The sequence below is a fragment of the Panthera leo genome, chromosome C2 (genome assembly GCF_018350215.1).
Source record: "Panthera leo isolate Ple1 chromosome C2, P.leo_Ple1_pat1.1, whole genome shotgun sequence".
Classification (NCBI taxonomy): Eukaryota; Metazoa; Chordata; class Mammalia; order Carnivora; family Felidae; genus Panthera; species Panthera leo.
This window is the reverse complement of record NC_056687.1, coordinates 3,092,253-3,109,137: the sequence shown is the minus strand read 5'-3', so window position 1 is coordinate 3,109,137 and position 16,885 is coordinate 3,092,253. Positions and strand designations below refer to the sequence as shown.

Here is a 16,885-nt window from a genome sequence, read left to right as displayed (position 1 = left end):
TAAACAAGACTAGGGTTTAATCATTAAAATCACTATTAAAAATTTGACCACAAAAAACGTGGCTTTCGTGAAAAAGGGAAACAAAACAAAAAAGCCCACGCTGGTCAACTACTTCCTTCCGATACTCGTGCGCCGTCACGGTGGCAAGATGTCTCCTCCTAGGCCAAGGGCAGGGCTGAGACGGTCCCTCGCTCCCCGAACTGCCACTCCCAGCAACTGGAGACCAAGCTGGCGGACGGACCGGCACGCGGACCGAGCAGGTGGACACGTGCACGCCGCCCATCCCGCACTCCCTGCCAGGTTCCCAGCCCAGTGCGCGGGCGCCCAGGGGTGGCGACAGTCACTGAGAAGCAAGCTGCGGTGCGCCAGAGAGGCGACCTCCTCGGAGGACACAGTGTGGGTGGACCCAGACCAAGCGGATGGCGCTCAACGTCAAATGCGGCATGCGGGCGGCCGGCTGGCATCGTGACTACAGTTCAGGGACAGTGACGTGGGCGCAGCCCTGCACCAGAGGGCGGCCGTGCCCAAGCCACTCTGGCAGGCTGGTGACGAGCAGGTGGCTGGGGTGGAACACGGGAACGGGGCCGGCGGCTCACGTGCAGCTCTGGGCACATCCACGTGTAGGCCCCATTTCAGGACAGGCCCTGTGCTTCAGGACAGCACGGAGGCTCTTTGAATGAGACTAGAAGATTCCTGGGTGAGAGAAACGGGACACGGACGGGGCCACTGGCGGCACCGGATTGAAAGCCCTCTCTCCTACGGACGCCGGAGCGGCCACCGTCCCGTCCAAGTGTCACTCACTGACCCTGCGGGAAGTCCAGGGCGCGGACCCCGGGTTCCCCGCAGCAGGGTCTCCGGCAGCCTCGGCGGAGAAACGCCACGTTACTCGCTCGCACGTCGGGCACTGGGAACGGGCACGACGGTTGCTCGCGTGAATTTTCTTTCCTTTAACGGACGGGGCGCTTCATCTCACACCCTATGAGTTTAACACTGTGGTTCTGTCTATTACCCAAGACCCTCCCCCCCCAGGACGGACGGCGAGTGCTGCAAAGGAGGAGACTGAGGCGGCCCGCGAGAAATGACTACACCGAGTACTGTATCACTACAAATTTTATTCAGAAACCCATCTTTGTGTTTTTTTGTTGTTTTTTAAAAAAAATTCCCGTTATGAACTGGTTTGGTCAATCAACTACAACACTGCCTAGCAGACATACGGTAAAAACGGCGTGGCTCAGAATCGCCCCGATCTTTCACGGTCTCTCGACCGCCTCCTGTCACGCTCCCGTCCCCCACCGCCGCCGCCGCCGCCACCGCCGCCGCCGCGACCGCGGTCTCTAGACCGAGAGCGACGCTCCCGAGACCGGGACCTCGATCTATGCCTGCAACCAAGGAAAAGAAACAAAGCTGTGGCATCCAAAGCAAAGCACACAACAAAGCCCCCACGCGGGCGGACGCTTCTGGGCGGACCCCGCGGAACGGATGGCACAATCAAGGAGGACCGTCGCGCCCGCCACACCGCACGCCCCGTGTAGACACGCCCCGTGTCAGGGAAACGGGCACAACGTCCTCCGTGTCCCGTGCTTCCAGAGCGCCGGCTCAGGGGCTTGGGGACGGTCTCCTGCCGCGGCGGCCCGGACACGCACCGCCCTCCTCCTGTGCCCGATGCTTCTTGTCGACAATGAGACGGAATCACTAACGTCTCCACCTCCGGGCACGTGTTTACCAGGGGACGGGTGAGAACCCCCCGGGTCAGAACTCCATCCGAGCAGGGAAAGGGACGGTCTCCCGACGCCTTGGGTTTCTATCTGTGCCGGGACAGCACGGTCTGCACTCAAAACACCGGGAGCGGGCAGGACTGTGCTCCCCCTTCTGCCCGTGGCCGCAAGCCAACCAAAGAAACCTGCCCAAACCCACGGACAGCCGCAGTACGTAAAGGAAGTCACTCCACCTGCGGGCAAAAGACGCTGCGCACACGAACCCAATTTCGAGGGTTCCCCACTCACCCGTTCCCTCATTCGGGACTGTGAGGGCGGGACATCCTTTTAAGGGCACGTCCTCAGACCTTAAGACACACACTACGTCCTCAACGGTGACCTTCACACCCGGGCCGAGCTCTCCTCGGGAAACGCTTCGCGAGAACCGACGGCGCCGCCAGCGGCAGCCAGCCCGCCGCAGTACTCACTTCTTGCGCCGGCGCCCGTACAGCTCCCGCCGCAGCTCTCTGGAGATGGGCTTCAGGTGCATGAAGTTGCAGAAGCCGCCCCGCGTGCACTCCCTGCGGGGGAGACGAGGCCGCCATGCCGCGGGCCGCCCCCCACCCCACGCCCCCGCCGTCCCGGCCCCCGCGGGCCCCCCCGTCACCTACCCCATCTCGTACTGGCGGCAGCACGCCTCTCTGAAGTCGGTCACCGGGGACAGCTCGGCGTGGATCGGCTGCCCGTTAAACCAACGGTTGTTCAAGTCGATCACGGCCTTCTCCGCGTCTTCTTCGCGGCGGAACTGGAAAGACAGATGGAAAGGGCTTGCCGCCCCCACCCGACGGGAAGGTCTCCGGCTACCGAGCCACGGATGCGCGTTCACGTGGCTCAAATGAGGGGGAAGGACGTTTTAGATCACGTCAAACACAGATCGTCCTTTACTTGCAACTGGATCACTGAATTTCGCGATGATCCGAGATCGTACCAACGCTGCCTTGGTTTTCAAACTCAGTTGGTTAACAAGAGCAAACGCAAGGATTCGCAAGGATTCGCTTAGACCGGGAAGTTTAAAAAAAAAAAAAAAAAAAAAAAAAGGCGGGGGGGGGGGGGGGGGGGGGTGGAGAGAACCACAGGTATAAATCGACTGACTTCTCCCGCGTCTAGACAGCCCGTCAGCAGCAGCCTCCGAAGATCCCAACCCTGAAGGGTGGCCGGCGCACTCCAGTTCCAGTTCCCGCTAAGATCCCAAGGCCCCAGCCTCCTCCTCCTGCCAGTCGGGAGGGAGCACGCCCACGGGGCACGCCCTTCCTACCTTGACGTACACGTTCCCGACGAGGTGGTCTCCCAGGTTGTCACAGACGTTCATCTCCTCCACCTCGCCGTACTTCTCCTCCATTTCTGTAAAAACCTCCTGCGGGGAGAGGAGGACGGCGGCTTGAGGGTCCCGACCCACGGGAGACGCGCCCCCCCCCCCCCAAGTGCCAGTCGCTCACCTCAAAAAACTCATCGTAGTGCTCCTGCATCTCCACGTCACTCACCGCGCCTGCGGACGACAGACACCTTGCTGGTTAGAGCGGGGCCCCCGCCCGCAGGGCTCTGCGTTCACCCCAACTGCCACCGTGACACGTTAGTTATCTAGAGGAGCCGCGACGGCTGCACTCTCCCGGAGCACGGAGGTGCGGCGTGACAGCCAGTGGTTACAATCTTAAAGTGTGCTGAGGTCTTTAAGTGCCCCCTTATGACCATCTCCATTCTGGCTATGAAAATGACAAGTTTTAATCAGCATCAAAGGGCCACACTTTCAGAAAATGTAAGGAAATCGTTTACTCTCAACATACTTCTAAATGAAAGTCTTCTTCCTTTTACGGTTTAAAATAGCGGCCAAGGAATCACACTGGTATGTTCTTCCTCTTCGTTACGTTAAAGTAACAGTAGAAATCAGGATTAAGTGATTAAGGGCTAATGTTCCTGACTAATTTCTTCTACAGAGTATCAGCCACACACTATTACCGAATTCTTTCTGATGCGATTAAAACCCAAATGACCATAAATACTCAGTAGGATAATTACCAAGTTCGATCACAGTACCTCGAATGCCTCTGGATAGAGGGATGGTTACAATGCTTTGTTGAAGAAAGCATTCTTGTTTTATATTCCAGGACTATTTTCAAGTTTATTCTTCATAATTCACATGCACTAAGCGAAATCATGTCCATTGTGTGGGTAGATTTTTCGAATTTACATTCTATCCCCCAGATCATTCTCTCTACAAAATTTTACCGTTCAGATTCTAGAATTCTCTTGCCCTAAATCTGAGAAATCACAAAGCGGGCATGTCAGTTAAACCAATGTTGCACACAGCTAGATGGGGGCAGCCTACAGAGGCGGGTGGCTTCAAAGCTGGGCCAGTTTAACCTTCGGTCGTCACCTTCCAAGGCCACACTCCTTGGACTGGCGGCCTCACCTGCCACACCCACTGAAGGCCAGGGGGCCCAGGCTACGCCTTGGAGCAGTCTCCTAGGGCCCAGGAAAACCTGATCTGTAAGGACAAGCACTTGAGTCTTTTGATTCTGAGAATGGCTTCAATTTTTCTCATTCACGGGGGAGGGGCGAATCCTGCCTTTTAGTTATTTTTGAATTTCAGGAACCCAGCTTGCTTTAGAAGCCCAAAGTGAGCAAATGCACCGGGCGACAACTACTCCTCTAGGTGGCTATCGTGAACTTAACGTCCTTCCCTGAGTTGAAATCAGGTTGTAAACAACAGAACAACTAGTCAGGAGAAGAGAAGGCCATTCCAAAGGGCAGATTTTAATGTTTACATTCCCCTCTCCACGTTGGAAAAAAATGAGAAAAGGTATTTGCACGCTGTTAAGTGCCAGCAGTGTTGAGACTCAGTGCTGGTTAAATTACTGTTAGTCTCTTACTATAGAACAGCATTTATTTTAATAACTCCTGGGAAGTCCGACTGGACAATGCTTGATAATGGGCATACTTTATCTTCTATACTCTGCTTCAAATTTTTCAGTCAACCAAATGACTAGAAGAACAGAGATGACCAATTAAGAAATTGGTCACCTGAAGAGTCATCCCCACGACTCAATATATTTTAACTAACGTGGCCCCCAAATACCAGTTTTCTTACGGAAGCACTCCTAAACTGGGATCTGTACTTCTACAGATGGAAGGGTATGCTAACAAGGGTTGTGAATCTAGGACCCGGATGAACCTGGCTGGATGAAATTTACTCGGAGGCTCTGCGGCAGGTTCATCAGCTTAAACTGATTTTCTTCCTAAATCGAAGAATCAGAATTTCACTTCATTTGTAGAATGTGGGCCCCATGACGGGAATATCTGGTGCAGCTAAACCTTGGGTAGCATACGCAAAACAAGAGTACTGTGGATCGCAGATAAAGACACGAAGAATACTATGACACTGTTTTGTCAGCGAAGCCCCCCGCCCCCCTCTCCCCCACCCGCAGTGCCCAAGTACGGAGTCAGGGCAAAGAGTGATTAACTGCTGTTACTCAACCTTCAGCTTCCCATCCCTTTTACCCCAGGGCAGGGTTCTTACAAAAACTAGTAAGTCCGTATATAAGCATTTCCCTCCGCCTGCTCATCTGAGTTCTTTAAAAAACAAAGCAAAACCAAGTATTTTGAAACAAGGGCTACCAAGCAAATCCCGCCACCGGCAGATTCAGGGAAACACACGATCTGCTACCGGGTCAGCATGGCACCGGGAAGCACAGCGTGTGGGCAGGAGAGCCTCACGAGCCCCCTCCCCGGGCGCGTGCACTGTGCACCCACAGGCGCGCAGAGGCGAGGCCTCCCCATCTGGGGCCGGCCCGAGGGGGATTTGCCTGAGGCCTGTGGCTATGCAGGGGTTACATGTACACAGCGCCCCCTACTGACCTGTAGCTCTAAAACCACCTGGTGAACGAATGGCAAGGCGTCGGGGTCGGACCCCTTGATTTTAACAGGAGTCTAGGATATGTTTCAATTTATCTACGGATGACTGAATTGATTCCACAGCCCAATGGCCAGAAAATATACGCTTTAGCTTTCTGAAATTCCCAGGGGTACTGCTATGTATCGTGTTCTTGAAAGACTACCCCTCAGTAAATACAACGTTCGTGAAGTTAACTTTAATGTTTCCCAGTACAGGAAGAAATCGTAATGTCTACAAAATGCCCCGTTCAGACCTATTTCCCCACCAAGCACACCTTTCATCTTCCAAATGTGGTACACTAACTCCTGAGGTTGGAGACAGCTACGTACAGTATCTGATTAACGACTGAGTTGGCATGGGGCTGGGGCTGGGGCTGGGGCTGGGGCTGGGGCTGGGGCTGGGGCTGGGGCTGGGGCTGGGGCGGACTCCGGAGTCCGTGCGACTCGGAGGGACCCCACTCGGGAAATACTCTCCGAACCATGCTCTCCACTAAAGCATGATCTCCCGAATGAGAGTTTAAGAAGTCTAGTAAGAAATGAAACCTGAAAAGTAATTTCCAAACAATCTGGGTTCTTTTAGGCGAGAGAAACTCTGATGCTGCTGCTCTCGAGAGGGGAAGGACATAACTGCACGCTTAACTGCGAGTGTGTCCCCCCGAGGACGACGGTCTAGGTAAAGGGAGAGCAGCAGCCCCCAGCTATGGTGCCGGGAGGGCGTCCTTTCCGGTCACTGCTTCTCTTGCGAGGCAGCGGGCAGGAGTTCACGTCTCAGAGGTATCCGTGGGGCCGGGGGGGTGGGGGGACAAAAGCTCTCGACACGTCTAGCGAAAGGCCGTCCTTGACCCTACAGCGGCAGACCAGGTGGAGTGGACACTGAGCTCTGACACGCAAGCCCAGGGAACCAGGGAAGGAACTTGTATGAACTTACAGCGCAAACCGTCAGCAGACTGGGAAGAGTTTTGAGGGTTACGGTAAATGTTCAAGAGGGCAATGGTCTGAAATACAAAACGCAACAACTTTATATTATGGAAAATTAAATTTAAACACTTCACCGGTTTCCTGTGGCGATCGCTTCGGTCAAGACTCAGTGCTGCAAAAAGAGCAAGTTATTTCCTTTCGAAGCAGAGACGCGTTCTTAGCTGGTGGCTGTCTCGGAGCACCCTAACACTGCGACGTGACAGAGATCCCGTGATATGCTGATATTGTATTTCTGCTCGCGGAACGCGAAGATTCTCCGTCCCAAAGTTCCAGCCAAGAGTGCAGGCAACCTGGCAGGTTTCTGCCAAAGGGGGCTCAGACGTTCCAGAAGAACGTAACGAACTGAGGAAGCGCGTGCGTGAGCCGACGACAAAAGCCACAGCGGTAGAGAAATACAATAATTACATATCATGAGATCTCCACTTCCTAGAGGAAAAATCGTCATGGTGAAATAAAACCCACACTTATTGGGCAACTTACCTTATTGATTCCTAAATACGCCTAAGCCTTTTAATTTTACAGAAAGAACTTAATAAATGCCGGGGGTTCAGTCACTGTAAAGACCAGTGATTGGCTGGTTAACTTGCAAACGTCACATGGGCAGACCCCCTCCCTCTCGTTAACAAACGTCAACCGAGGGAGGAGGCCTCCCCAGCGGCCTCGCCTAGGCCAGCCTCCTGAACGTGGCTAAGTACCAGGTTCTTGCCGTGGGCGCCAAGGACCTCCATCACCTTGTCCTGTTTGCAACAGCCCTATGTCAGCAGCTCAGAAGCCAACATTATTTGTCTCAATTAAGAGTGGGCTCTTTAACACCATTGTTTTAAAAAAATTTCTCCAACTGTGGGACTTACAGTGTGAGCCGTCAGCCGTCTGTGCACTGTTTTGGGGATTACGATAGATGTTTTGAATCAAGATGGTCTGCGGGGAAAAAAAAATAAAAAGGGGAATTCTACTGGCTGCTGTGCATGTATCAGACAATTGCAAAGAGACAACCTGTTTGCAAATGGCTCAACCTTGTTTGCTTCCCACAAGCCAGACGCCTGTCCTCGGAAGAGCACACCCAAACCATCATATTATGGAAACAGAGTTTGAGCGGTGACGTGGGTCACGTCAGCCAGCGACCAACAAGGAACGATACTGGTTATTTCCAGTAGCCCCACGTTATTAAAGTGCTGGGATGCAAAACACGTAACAGAACGTGAACATCTTCTCATACTTTAAGCTGGCAGACACCGAGGTGTGGAAAAATTCACAGGATCACATTCCCCACACAAAGTTATTATCGTTTTTAAACCAAACGCGTAAGTCAACTGTATGCAGTCCATCAAGCTGTCTGGTCTCCCGGGAAACAGGCGCACCACAGGGGTTTCCTGACTGTCACGGTCACCTAGCACACGTTTAGGTTTGCTCGGTGGGACCTCTGTTTACATAATACAATAGCTTAAACGTTTGTTCTTTTCCGATCCTTCCTTTAAGGGAAAAAAATCCTTTTAGCCCTTGTGCTTTAAACTGGATCAGGCAGACTTGAAACCTTACATTGTACCGTTCTTCTTAAAATCAAGTTGTCTGAAAAAACAAACCATGTTTAAGTTAGTAGGCTAATATATTACATGAATCTTAACGTCCACATCACTGCAAGAAGCTTAAAAAGAAACCCACACTGAGCTTTACAAGCTGAACCAATACACTGCAGGATTTAGAAAACTAAATGTTCAGTCTCAAAACAACATAGGTCCAAAGCAGTTTTGTGAGTGGTTTTACAAACCCGCCAGTTCATGTCTAGCTACGCTGAAAGGAAGCAGCTGTGTGGGTGCTTCCAAAGGGCCTGCTGGGGGGAACCCATATGGGAGAAACATCCGATAGCCAGACCACACATACGAACACACGCAGACCCTCCTCTCAGGGCCTGGTATCTTCCCCAAGCCAGCAGGTCTTGGCCTTGGATAGTTCCCAAAGCTGTCCCGACTCAGTTTCCAACTCTGACAGAAAGCTATACTGAGCCCAAATACTCAACAAGAAATTCATTTTCGGTCTCACTCAGGTCATCTGGCTGGCAGTGGCTGTTTAGTGAAAGAGAACTCAAAGGGGGCAATGCAGTTCCATTAAAATCAGGGGAGGTCAGGATCACCTAAGACCGACCAACCAACCAAGCAAATCGAAACAAGATGCTCAAGTTAATACACACGACCGACCCCACTGAATGTTAATGGAATCGTTGCCTCTTTCTGATGTACGGTGCTCAAATTCACTTCATGTTAACATTCTGAGGTCATCAATGCTTCAGAAAGAAAATGAGCCAAGTGTCCCTGGATAACTTAGAGAAAACTCTGTAGCGGGGTAACGTCTCTCAGCCCCACACTTGGTACATCTATAAGGAACCCTCTAAAATAAAAAAACTCAGTGGACACTTAAGACGTTTGGTTATTGCCCAATCTATGACCACTGGCTTAGTTGAGGAGATTTAGTTCATCTAAATGCAGTAGGGGGCCTTCACTTTCGAGTGTCCCCTTCTCTGTAAAGACAGTTTTCCTACTATTCTTCTTTTCTGATCTAATAAACTTCTGCCTGCTGGTCAAAAAGCAAAACAAAAAAACCCAAACAAACCAACCAACCCCCCCCGCCCCAAACTGCACTAAACAGAATATTTAAAGCAAGTTCTCCAATATTCTGAAATTTGAAAAAGAGACATGTTTGTAAGTTATTAAGACAGATTCTTGTTAAACTGACCACGCTGTATCAGTGGAATAATGGGTGAGAGGAAGCCATCACCTCCCTTCTAAAAACACATTAAATTATGGGGTTTTCTACAGGCTTAAATTAGAAAATACTAACGACTCTTACAGCAATTGGCTGATTTTCCTAAATACTTAGAGGATGCTTACTCAGACTTTGTGGTCAGTTCGAAGGACCTCAAAAGCCCTCGGTCCGGAAAGACTACAGTTTTTCAAATTCCACATGTTCAGATAAACACGGTGGAAGTTTTCTGTTCCTACAACAGGTGCTTTCTCCCTTTAATTCATCAGTGATCACTTGTAGGGTGCAAACCCTTTCCTGTTCCTCAGTGAAAACAAAACAACTCCAAAAATCATAATTTCTGACTGATCTGAACTCATGGTGGACCTAAGCCCAAGGTAACAGGTGCCCCTTAACTAACCGAACAGACTGGCTACAAATAGCTGAAGGTAAACACCCATCTTCTAACGTAAGTTTCATTTTTAATGTGTCTATGACACAGTGTCATGGCTAACCCTGGGGCCAGGGGTCTAACAGAGGGGGCACGCTCAGGACTCCTGGAGAACCCTGAGCATATGTGGCAAGACGGGCCTGCTGAGAACTGTGCCACTGCATCCTGTAGGTGGCTCTGGCCATCTCCGCTGCCTGGAGGGAGCAAAGAGCAGAAAACCCACTTTGCATCTCCTGGTGCCGGGAAACAAGCTGACTCCAAGCTGGCATGGCCGCCCCCTCTGGACCCGTGTCTATTAGAGGGGCAGAGAGGGGGTGAGGCAGCAAACATCACTCACTTCTTTGTACAAAGCTTCTCTAACGGTAAGAGGAGGGACCTGTGCTCGTAGACCTCCCCCTGGGGGTGGTTCCCCTGCCTCACTCTCATTGAAACAAAAGAACACACTCAGTTATGAACACAGAGAATGAAACTACTGGAGAAAAAAAACTCTAGGTGATACACGGAGATTATTAACTGCCTCTGTAAAGTATTAAAATTCTGATAATTTATATGAAAACGGAAAAAAGAAAGAAGAAACAAACAAACCTGGCTAAAGGTCGGTTTATTGTGCAACCGAGAGCATCTGTCTCCATGACGACATGCTCCAATTTTGAAATAAAATGAACAGTTGACTCTGTAAGGGAAAACAAAAGCGGATTATTTTGCTGGGCAGATCAGACAAATGGAACTACATCAACACCGCGACATACGCTACCAAACTACTTTTCTTCCGCATCACGAGAACACAGCCGTGTGGTTTTCTTTGGTAGCAGGTACCTCCCCTTCCTGGTAGTACTTCAGGACTACTAAGCTTCAACCTGCCGCCTGACAAGCATGCCCCTCTTTCAAGGAAGAGGGCTTCAGTTCCACCCAGGTCCCCCTCATCCAAATCCACTCCACTTCCCATTATGTTCTCTGCTCTCCTGTTTTTTCTTAAATGGAGTATCTAGTTTAAAACTAAATTTAACTTAAAACATATCTGTTTCTTAGTGTTCCGCGATGAAATTCTCTCCTGAGGACACCAATATAGCACAGTGAGACTTAAGATCTGACTCTGCCACTAGCTACCTGGGCTTGGGAAAGTTACCCCACCTCTCCTGGTCCCAGGAGCCACCTGTAAAATGAGGAAAATGCCAAGCTGGCATTGTTCCAAGAGTCAGATACCGTGCGTGCGTGCTTCCTACACAGTGCTCCTTAAGCACAATCGTTATCTAAGCAAAACAGAAAACAAAGACCATGCTCTTTTGTCCACGACACCAGACCACCACGAAATTTCCAAACACAGGTCTGAAGTAAGGCAGTCTCCTGGTTTCAATGCACCGAAAATAAGCTCTTGGGGAACTCAGCGGTGTGTTCCCACATAAGGCCACCTTCTGTCCCTATCGCAAAGTCCTCCCTTAACTACTGTTCAAATAGTTGGATGATCCAGTTTGATCCAGATCAAATCAAATTAGCAATCCAGCCATCGTGACAGCAATGTCAGGTGGCTTAGATTTGTGATGAAGTATGAAATCTTACTTGATGGGCCCCATTCAGATTTAGAGCTGCAGAGGTGGGAGGGTTACCCTGCAGATTCAGTTTTTTTTAGCAAGTTCAGACAGCCAATCCAGAGTTAGAATCAAAGGGCTTCAACAAAATTTGATAGTTCGCAAAGATCGATTGGCCACTGGCAGTTCAGGTAGCAATACAAATGGTAAACTCTGAATTTATCGGGGGAGGAAAATGATCACTACACATATTTGCAAATTTATCTTACAGGCCTCACTTTATATGATCTGACTTGAATATATGACTTCCATCTTCAGAAAGTCACCCAAATGAAGAGCTCGTTTCAAGAATGCCTCAGAATGGGTAAAACCCTGCCCAAACAATACCCAACTCTTCTATATAACGAAAATAATCTTTGTTCTCGTACCTTCAGAGATGGCTTTCGTTTCATACCACTCAATTAGAGTTTAGTACTAATCAGTCAAAACTTTCCTAGTGATAAACTTTCAGTGATCTACTTAAACTACTGAAATAACAAGACAGAAGACAAAAAGTGTGATTTACTATCACAGAGAAGATATTAGAAGACTAACCTTTGTTTGGATTTAGAAAACGTCCAAAACTTCAAATGTACAACTAGCTAAAGTTTTTTAATTGGCACACACCTACATTTCACTTCTAGCTTGAGGAAAAAAAAAAAAGTTAGCAGGAATCATCGTCTTCATTTTTTAGGAGTTGATATGGTCTCCTGGAAACTAAAACCTCACAAGTCTGCCTGAAATGAGCCTATGAGTAACCTAGATCAAATAATCAAGTTTGCTGAATTAAAGCCATGCACACCTTTTATGATGCAGCTCTCAAAGGCTGAAATGTGGCTATTTATAGCAGGAATATAAAAACCTATTGGAATAAACCTCTAAACTAAAAGTTTTGTAGAGTACAATGGAAACCCCACCCAATACAGCTTTATACAAGAATAAGGAATAAAAACTTCATGGAACAGAAGTCATGGCCCACATTTCTAAGCTTGAGAATGAAACTAACGATGCGTTTTCCTGGCCTACACTCGGAGAAGGCTGTTTCCAGCGAAGCTGGCCCATTCATTTGGGATCGTGCTTACAGGCAAAGTTCCCCAAGGTGCCTCCTCTGCGAGCCCAAAGCATTCGGGCAGCCTGCCTCTTCCACAGCACTTAAGAAATTTCAGAGCATTTACGTTAATTTTACCCTTTGAATGACAAGCAACCCCTTCCCCTCAAGTTCCTTGGCAACAAGATCCAAATTTTATTCATCTTTAAGTCGACAGATACAGATTTTAGGGTTGACACTCAAAGAAATGTTTCCGGAGTGACAATGACTGATGATTGTCTTACAGTTTTGCTATTAAAAAATATAACCCCCTCTTCTAAACAACACATTTTACAAGATGGACCTCATCCTGGAAAACAGAAACGATTTAAACAGCGTTTGAGGGGCGCCTGGCTGGCTGAGTCAGTGGAGCGTTGGACTCTGGATCTTGGGGTTGTGAGTCTGAGCCCCACGTTGGGTGTAGAGATTACTTAAAAACAAAATCTTTAAAAAAAATAAATAAATACAGTGTTTGAAAAAGTGGTATTAAAACATTATCTATGCCAAACTCGGATTTATCATTAAGAATGCATACTAACATAAGCCTGTACAGGCCAAAAGAATCCTAACATGGTAACTACTTATCCAAAAAGTAGATTAAGCCAGAGCTCAATCTTTAGGTTCTCAAAGTAAGAATTATCCTCCTAAATGAAAGGCATTTCCCTTTACTCTCACCTTCAGTCAACGCACTGGGAATGAAAACGTCCCAAGGGGGCAATCGAAATCAAAATTAAATTTTTTTGCTTTTAACGTAACAACTGGGTAGGGAAGGCATGCAACTGTGAAAAGGGGGGTGGGGGACCCCACGTTTTTTATATTGGAATTACATCTCCGAGTACGTTAAAATCAGGTTATGCTGTCGTTTATGATAACCCAGTTCGTCGTAACAGTTCTTCGAATCCAATGTCCTCACGACCCGCCCGATCGGTCGCTTAAACACGCCGAGAGGCTTTTTAAGTGGGTGCAACCCCAACACTCGGGACCCGAAGTTATCTAACGATTTAATACGGGCGGGCTTTATGCTACTTGCCCGACACCACATTAAAGGCTGAAGTAGAGGAAATAGGCTAAAACGTTGACAACTTCAGCACAACTCAAGACGGCTCCAAGAGGCGGGGGGCGCGGGGTCCGGGTCGCCAACAGACGGGACGGCCCGCGGGCCGCCCAGCAGCCCCAGGCGAGGGAGGCCGCGCCACCCGAGCGGAAGCCCGCCGCCCGCCGGGGCGCCCATCGCCCGCCCCAGCGCCCACGAGGCGGCGGCGCGCGGCTCCGGAGGCCGGAAGGGCCGCCGCGCCCCTCCCCCCGCCTGGGCCTCCAGCCGCCGCCTGCGCCCCGCCACCGCGCCCGCGCGCGCCCCGCCGGCCTTCCCGGCCCGGAGCCCCGGCGGGCGCCTCTCACTCACTTGTCTTTCTCGGTGCCGAAGATGGACGCCAAGTACTCCGCCATTTCCCACCCGCCGCCGCCGCCGCCACTGCTGCCGACGCCGCCGACCCTGCCCGACGCCCGCGGGAGACGTCACCCGGACGCGACGACGCTCGCCCCGCCCCTACGGCGTGGCGGCGCTGCCCAATCGGGCGAGCCGTTGCCTGCGCGTGGGCGGGGCTTGGCGCGAGGGAGGCACCGCCCCCTCGGCCCCGGGAGCCCGCGCGCCGCCCGCCGGCGCCCCCTGATGGTGCCCGCGCTCCTCGCGCGGTGGGCCCCGCGTCCCCTTTGCCGGGGAGCCCGCGCTCTTCGCTGTCGCCCCCTTCCCCGTCCGAGGCCCGTCGCCCCTACCCCTCGCTCTCCTCGCGCTCGGCCCCTCGGCCCCCCGGCCCCGGGAAGCCGAGCGCGCTGGCGGCGGCCGGAGAGAAGGCCGCGGGGCCGGGGCCGGGGCGTGCCTGACCGCGTGGGCGGGTTCCGCTGAGCCCGGGAAGTGTAGGCGCGCTCCCTGCCCGCACTTTGCCCTCGGTGAAGACCCCTCCTCTCCCGCCCTCGCCGGCGGGGATGGAGCTGGAGGGGCGCCGCGCTGGGGCCTGGCCCGGGGAGAGCGGGGCGGGTGCGCAGAGGACCGGGCGCCCGTGGGAGGGCCGTGTGGTGGGGGACGAGAGCTCGCCGAAGTCCTGGAGACCGCGGAGGGATGCGGCACCAGGCAACGCGGGGACGGGGGCCCAGCCTCGCTGTCCCCGAGCGCCAGGCCTCAGACCTAGGGACGCTGGGTCCCTCCCGCGGAGCCAGACGTTTCCAGTTTTGTTTGGTCATTCTTTTCTAATACAAGAAGATGCGTATGTATATTTGTGGTCCCTCCTTCCATATCCACGCTTTTCTCCACCTTGTCTTTTTTCACTAACCAACCATCCTGGGAGATCGCTCAGTAGGAACACGTGGGCATAGTCCTCACTGCTTTTGCAGCTGCTGGGAGCTCCACTGTGTGGATGGTGACTCGCTCTATCAACCTGTTGACAATGGACTTGTGGGTTGTTTGCAGGCTCTGTCTTTTGCTAGCGCAGGCCTGCCACAAAGAGCCTCCTGCATGCGCCTTTTTGTATCTGGGGCAAATGCACTGTTTGGCAATCTCAGAGCTTTCATATATTTTTTTCTTTTTTAGCGCTTATTTATTTTATTTTATTTTTTAAACTTGGTCTTTTTTTTTTTTTTTTAACGTTTATTTATTTTTGAGACAGAGAGAGACACAGCATGAATGGGGGAGGGTCAGAGAGAGAGACACACACAGAATCCGAAACAGGCTCCAGGCTCAGCTGTCAGCACAGAGCCGGATATGGGGCTTGAATCCAGGAACCTGAGCGGAAGGTGGATGGTTAACTGACTGAGCCCCCCGGGGCGCCCCAGAGCTTACATATTTATTATTTTTTTTAATTTTAATTTTAATTTTAATTTTTATTTTATTTTTTTCAATATTAGAGCTTACATAATTAAACAGATGAAGTAATACAAGTTTTATTCCCAGATGGGGACTGTGCAAAAATGAGTTAACTGTGGCAGAAATGCTTAACGTTTTGGGGGTCTCCAGCGTGTTCAAATTTGATAAGAACACATTTGAGAGTGGGGTGCATGTGAAGATACGAGAATCAGATGCTTGTGTACCCCAAATGCAGTTGCACGGAGCCCTGGGTTTCCTTTGCGTACAATTTGAGAACTGCTGTTTAGGTGGTCCGTTGAGGATTATTTATTTATTTATTACTTTCAAGTATTTATTTTTGAGAGAGAGACAGCCCGAGGGGCAGAGAGAGGGAGACAGAAGATCCGAAGCGGGCTCCTCGCTGACAGCAGAGAGCCTGATGCAAGGTTCAAGTTTACAAATGGTGAGACTATGACCTGAGCCGAAGTCACATGCTTAAGCCACCGAGCCACCCAGGTGCCCCCATTGAGGATTTTAAACAGGAGAGCTATGAACATATTTGTACTTTAGAAAGGTCACTCTGCCGTACAGATGACGGTGTTTCCTATCATTGCTGCAACAAACCATTGCAAAGTAAATGGCTTCACCCGCCAGCTTACTATCTCACAGTTCTGTAGTTCAAAAGTCCGGTGGCCCCGGCAAGGCTGAAATATGGAGACTCCAGGAAAGAGTGGTTTGCAGGCTCATTCAGGGTGTTGGTAGGATTCAGGTCCAAGCGGTCTTAGGGCGGGTTTCCTCTTTCCTAGCTTGCTGTCTGTCTCCAGAGACTGCCTGTGTTCCTTGCCTCCTGGCGCCCTTCAGGGACAGCCGTTTGAGTCTCTCTCATGCTTTGATCTCTCCTCCTCTGCCTCTAGCCAGAGAAATCTCTGCTTTTAAGGGCTCCAGGTACTAGGCTGGGCCCAGCTGGATGATCCAGGATACTTCCCCTAGTTTCGGGTCTGCGGCCTTAATTACATCCGCAGTTTCTTAACTTACTCTTTAGGGGATGAGACTCTTGGAGTGACATTAGAATCCTGCCTGGATTTGAGGGTAATAAGACCAGAGCTGAAGTTAGAGGGGCCGTTGTGTTGGTGAGAAATGAGGAGCCTGAACTGGGGCTAGAGTGGCAGGTCTAGTGGTCAGAGTCCCGGGCTGCAAGATACGGCCGCGGCTGTAATGGACTGAGCTGTGTCCCTCTGAAACTCGTGTATTGAAGGCTTGACCCCCAGGCGCTCAGACTGTGACTGTATTCGGTGATGGGGCCTTTACAGAGGTGATTAAGGTAAAATGATGCCATTAGGGTGGGCCCTGATCCATTTTGACTGGTGTCCTTCGAAGAATTTGGGACAGGGATGCCTGGGTGGCTCAGTTGGTTAAGCATCCGACTTCGGCTCAGGTCATGAACTCTTGGTTCGTGAGTTTGAGCCCAGATCGGGCTCTCTGCTGTCAGCACAGAGCCTGCTTCAGAGCCTCCGTCTCTCTCTCTCTGCCCCTCCCCTGCTTGCTCTCTGTCTCTCAAAAAAAAAAAAAAAAAAGTTGGGACAGAGAGGCACA

At 50.9% G+C, this 16,885-nt stretch overlaps 1 protein-coding gene across 5 annotated transcripts; it reads right to left on the bottom strand.

The window, feature by feature from the left end:
* Positions 1 to 1,092: 1,092 nt before the first annotated feature.
* On the bottom strand, positions 1,093 to 13,986 carry U2AF1 (U2 small nuclear RNA auxiliary factor 1). 5 transcript variants are annotated; one of them, XM_042955482.1, is made up of 8 exons: positions 13,859 to 13,986; positions 10,390 to 10,477; positions 7,472 to 7,538; positions 3,191 to 3,240; positions 3,010 to 3,108; positions 2,366 to 2,499; positions 2,183 to 2,275; positions 1,093 to 1,379 (listed from the first exon to the last, which is right to left on the bottom strand). In XM_042955482.1, the coding sequence occupies exons 1-8, from the start codon at positions 13,900 to 13,902 to the stop codon at positions 1,232 to 1,234; spliced, it is 723 nt and encodes a 240-aa protein (XP_042811416.1). In that variant the 5' UTR covers positions 13,903 to 13,986; the 3' UTR covers positions 1,093 to 1,231. The 5 variants fall into 5 exon arrangements, with proteins under 5 accessions (XP_042811416.1, XP_042811414.1, XP_042811415.1 ...); XM_042955480.1 differs by lacking the exon at positions 7,472 to 7,538 and adding an exon at positions 6,571 to 6,658; XM_042955481.1 differs by lacking the exon at positions 7,472 to 7,538 and adding an exon at positions 6,571 to 6,637.
* Between the last annotated feature and the right edge of the window lie 2,899 nt (positions 13,987 to 16,885).

Excerpts from the sequence above, each read along its gene's own strand:
- U2AF1 (XM_042955480.1), bottom strand. The coding sequence starts at position 13,902 with ATGGCGGAGTACTTGGCGTCCATCTTCGGCACCGAGAAAGACAA. Across the intron at positions 3,109-3,190 it reads ACTACGATGAGTTTTTTGAG|GAGGTTTTTACAGAAATGGA; the intron begins GTGAGCGACTGG and ends CTCTCCCCGCAG. Across the intron at positions 2,500-3,009 it reads TCGGGAACGTGTACGTCAAG|TTCCGCCGCGAAGAAGACGC; the intron begins GTAGGAAGGGCG and ends CTGTCTTTCCAG.